This window comes from Nothobranchius furzeri, chromosome 13, assembly GCF_043380555.1.
Source record: "Nothobranchius furzeri strain GRZ-AD chromosome 13, NfurGRZ-RIMD1, whole genome shotgun sequence".
Lineage (NCBI taxonomy): Eukaryota > Metazoa > Chordata > Actinopteri > Cyprinodontiformes > Nothobranchiidae > Nothobranchius > Nothobranchius furzeri.
Window position 1 is genome coordinate 60,042,468 of NC_091753.1, and position 5,000 is coordinate 60,047,467.

Sequence of the window (5,000 nt, forward strand, 5' to 3'; positions counted from 1 at the left end):
TTCCACCAAGGGTCATGTCAGTCACACTCGTTACCGCGGTAACCGGCTCGGGCTCGTTTCTGAGTGGAAACATTAGTTGTTCTGGTTTTAGTGAAGGTGAGACAGGAAGTGTGTTATTTTTCCTTCACTCTTTCTATAACTGGAGCCAGCAGTTGTTGTTTCGGGCGACCAATGAGGAAGTGGCTCTTCCTCTCTTATAACTGTTTCCTGTCTCACTAGGAACAGTCGGCCGATCAAAACACAGGCTGTGTGTGTGTGTGTGTGTCTCGTTTGGTCTTTAGTGTGTTTTATCTCACAAATGAGCTCTTTTATAACGCACATGCAGCACGATGGGTCCACACACGCGCACACACACACACGCATTAACTGAAAACACGCCCATGTTGTCCATCATGACCTTCAGTTGCAGGTTTTGTTTCCAGTCCTGACCTTTAACCCCGGCGTGAGTCTGGAAGAGTCATACGTGTGTAGGCCGACATTTCCACGGTGACGACGTTATTATGATGAAATTCTGTTTGATTTCCTGTCAGACCTGCATGTTGTTTTACTTTCTTCTGTCAGTTCCTGAAAAAGGGTGTGTGTGTGTGTGTGTGTGTGTGTGTGTGTGTGTGTGTGTGTGTGTGTGTGTGTGTGTGTGTGTGTGTGTCTGGTGTGTGTGTGTGTGTGTCTGGTGTGTGTGTGTGTGTGTCTGGTGTGTGTGTGTGTGTGTGTGTGTGTGTAACGGGATGATGCAACCACAGACTGGTTTTAGCCCCTCTCAAAGGGAGCAGCTGTGGGTGTTGTGATGTCATCCTAACAGAAGTCTGTGAACCATGATGACATCACACATGGAAATGGTTCTCCAGATTATTTGGACATCTTTGCTGTAGTTGAATGCTTTCAGCTCCAAACCGTCCTTCATTTGCTCCGGCTTTGTTCCTGTTTTCCATCCTTTCTTTTGTGTCTGCAGTTCTGTTGAACTTTCGCACGGATAAAGGTCGTGACCCTGACCCCAAGTCCTTCTCAGAAGATGCTGAGCTCCTGAAACAGATCCGTGACGACGTCCTGGAATCCTTGTCGCTGAGAAGTGACCTCCTCACTGACGACTTCATCAGGTGATTTCACTAAATCGAACCCAGTTTCACCAACTAATCACATAACCCGCCAAAATAAGAGCTTCTGGTAAAGGGGCCTCCATGATTATTTCTGAGCTTATTTAATAAATGAACAAGCATTAATGGGGGGGGGGGGGATTCCATCCCATAATTCTTTGCAGTCACATGACCTACAACCTTCCAGCCATGCTGTATTTGTAGCAACTCTTCAGACAGATGATGGGATAATTCTGGGATGTTCGTGCAGCACAAACACGAGAAACTGGTTGTGGAAGTTATCAGTATCATACCTCACTTCACTGCTCGGCCTGCTGTGGCTGGTGAACAGCTGAGTTTGTCTAAGGAAGACCAGAAGAACATGAAGGGATGAATGAATGAATTTATTCACCCTGGCCTGTGCCATTTTCACCTCTCGTCGTCGTCGTCTTCCTCCACTTATCCGGGTCCGGGTCGCGGGGGCAGCATCCCAATTAGGGAGCTCCAGGCCGTCCTCTCCCCGGCCTTGTCCACCAGCTCCTCCGGCAGGACCCCAAGGCGTTCCCGGACCAGATTGGAGATGTAACCTCTCCAACGTGTCCTGGGTCGACCCGGGGGCCTTCTGCCGGCAGGACATGCCCGAAACACCTCCCCGCGGGGAGGCGTCCTGGAGGCATCCTGACCAGATGCCCAAACCACCTCAACTGGCTCCTTTCGATCCGGAGGAGCAGCAGTTCTACTCCGAGTCCCTCCCGAATGTCCGAGCTCCTCACCCTATCTCTAAGGCTGAGCCCGGCCACCCTACGGAGGAAACTCATTTGGGCCGCTTGTATCCGCGATCTCGTTCTTTCGGTCATTACCCAAAGCTCATGACCATAGGTGAGGATTGGGACGTAGATCGACCAGTAAATCGAGAGCCTGGCTTTCTGGCTCAGCTCCCTCTTCACCACGACAGATCGGCTCAGCGTGCGCATCACTGCAGACGCCGAACCGATCCGCCTGTCGATCTCCCGATCCCTCCTACCCTCACTTGTGAACAAGATCCCGAGATACTTAAACTCCTCCACTTGAGGTAGGACCTCTCCCCCAACCCGGAGTTGGCAAGACACCCTTTTCCGGTCGAGAACCATGGTCTCAGATTTGGAGGTGCTGATCCTCATCCCAGCCGCTTCACAGCTTCACCCTAACCCCTAACCCTAACCCTAACCCGCGAACCTACCCAGCAAGAGCTGAAGTTCAGAGCCGGATGAAGCTAGGAGGACCACATCATCCGCAAAAAGCAGAGACGAGATTCTCCTGCCACCAAACTCAACACACTCCACACCACGGCTGCACCTAGAAATTCTGTCCATAAAGGTAATGAACAGAACCGGTGACAAAGGCAGCCCTGGCGGAGTCCAACCCTCACTGGGAACAGGTCCGACTTACTACCGGCTATGCGCCTCGTGATTTTTATCGTGAGAGGTGCTATAGAAATGATATTTTCTTCTTCTTCAAACTCACGTTCCTCTGGTAAAGGGACTGAATGGCCCTTAACAGAAAGCCACCCACCCCATACTCCTGGAGCGTCCCCCACAGGGTGCCCCTGGGGACACGGTCATAAGCCTTCTCCAAATCCACAAAGCACATGTGGATTGGTTGGGCAAACTCCCATGCCCCCTCCATCACCCTTGCAAGGGTATAGAGCTGGTCCACAGTTCCACGGCCAGGACGAAAACCACATTGCTCCTCCTCTATCTGAGATTCAACTATCGATCGGACCCTCCTCTCCAGTACCTTGGAGTAGACCTTTCCAGGGAGGCTGAGGAGTGTGATCCCCCTATAGTTGGAACACACCCTCAGGTCACCCTTCTTAAAGATGGGGACCACCACCCCGGTCTGCCACTCCACAGGAACTGCCCCCGATGACCACGCAATGTTGCAGAGACGTATCAACCATGACAGCCCTACCACATCCATAGCCTTGAGATACCCAGGATGAACCTCCTCCGCCCCCGGGGCTCCGCCGCTGTGTAGTTGTTGGACTACCTCGGCAATTTCTGCCCCTGAGATTGGACAGTCCATCACCAGGTCTCCCGGCTCTGGTAGCTCCTCGGAATGTGCATAGGTGGGATTGAGGAGCTCCTCAAAGTATTCCTTCCACCGTCCGACTATAGCCTCAGTTGACGTCAGCAGCTCCCCATCCCCACTGTAAACAGTGTGAGCGAGTTGCTGCCTTCCTCTCCTGAGGCGCCGGACAGTTTGCCAGAACCTCTTTGGAGCCGATCGATAGTCTTTCTCCATGGCCTCACCAAACTCCTCCCACGCCCGAGATTTTACCTCAGCAACTGCCACTGCTGCACCCCGCTTGGCTATCCGGTACCTGTCTGCTGCCTCCAGAGACCCACAGACCAGCCACGCCCTGTAGGCCTCCTTCTTCAGCCTGACGGCTCCCCGAACCTCTGGTGTCCACCAGCGGGTACGGGGGTTGCCACCACGACTGGCACCGGCCACCTTGCGACCACAGCTAGCAACAGCCGCCTCAACAATCGCAGAATGGAACAAGGCCCACTCGGAGTCAATGTCCCCCACTGCTCTCGGGACGCGGTCAAAGCTCTGCCGGAGGTGGGAGTTGAAGACCGTCTTAACAGGTTCTTCTGCCAGGCGTTCCCAGCAGACCCTCACTATGCGTTTGGGTCTGCCAGGTCTACGCGGCATCTTCCCCTGCCATCTGATCCAACTCACCACCAGGTGGTGATCAGTTGACAGCTCCGCTCCTCTCTTCACTCGGGTGTCCAAAACATACGGCCGCACGTCAGATGATATGACTACAAAATCTATCATCGACCTGTGACCTAGGCTGCCCTGGTACCAAGTGTGCCGATGGGCATCCTTATGTTCGAACATGGTGTTCGTTATGGCCAAACTGCGGCTTGCACAGAAGTCCAATAATGAAACACCACTCGAGTTCAGATCAGGCGGGCCGTTCCTCCCAATCACACCCCTCCAGGTCAAGCTGTCATTGCCCACGTGAGCATTGAAGTCCCCCAGCAGGACAATGGAGTCCCCTGATGGAGCACTATCTAGCACTCGTCCCAGGGACTCCAAAAAGGGTGGGTACTCTGAACTGATATTTGGCCCATAAGCACAAACAACAGTCAGGACCCGTTCCCCGACCCGAAGGCGCAAGGAAGCTACCCTCTTGTCCCCCGGGGTAAACCCCAACACACAGGCAGAGAGTCTCGGGGCTAACAAAAAGCCAACCCCAGCCCTCCGCCTCTCACCCGGAGCAACTCCAGCAAAGGAGAGTGTCCAACCCCTCTCAAGGACTTGGGTTCCATAGCCAATGCTATGTGTCGAGATGAGTCCGACTATATTTAGCCGGTACCGCTCAACCTCTGCCACAAGCTCCTGCTCCTTCCCCGCCAGCGAGGTGACATTCCATGTCCCAAAAACCAGTTTTCTTGTCCAGGGATCGGACCGCCATTGCACCGGACCCTTCATGTTCCTCCTGCAGGTGGTGGGTCCACAGTTGGATGAGCCCATGTATCCGGTTTGGGCTGGGCCCGGCCGGGCCCCATGGGCCAAAGCCCGGCCACCAGGCGCTCGCTCACGGGCCCCAACCCCAGGCCTGGCTCCAGGGTGGGACCCCGGTAACCCTCCGGGCCGGGTACTCCGACTCTTTGAATTTACATCCATGAAAGATCCTGTGAACCGTTTTGTCTCACCCTTCACCTAAGACCAATTTGTCATGGGAGACCCTACCAGGGGCACAAAGTGCCCCAGACAACATAGCTCCTAGGATCATTAGGGCACTCAAACTCCTCCACCACGATAAGGTGACGGTTCATGATTTATTTAACTTTGAGCTTAATCAGTTAACCCAGCGTCTTTACTTAAGGAGTAAACGTTTGGTTGAGTGGACGAGGGTCGTGACCTCTGCAGAGCTCA

The 5,000-nt window shown here is 53.7% G+C and overlaps 1 protein-coding gene across 2 annotated transcripts in view; it reads left to right on the plus strand.

Moving 5' to 3' along the window:
- The window catches only part of sae1 (SUMO1 activating enzyme subunit 1), a 17,382-nt gene that overhangs the window by 7,363 nt on the left and 5,019 nt on the right, over window positions 1-5,000 (plus strand). For both annotated transcript variants that reach the window (XM_070543720.1, XM_054742272.2), the window contains exon 7: window positions 950-1,094. In XM_070543720.1, coding sequence (XP_070399821.1) covers window positions 950-1,094 — 145 coding nt within the window. The remainder of the gene's footprint in view (window positions 1-949; window positions 1,095-5,000) is intronic.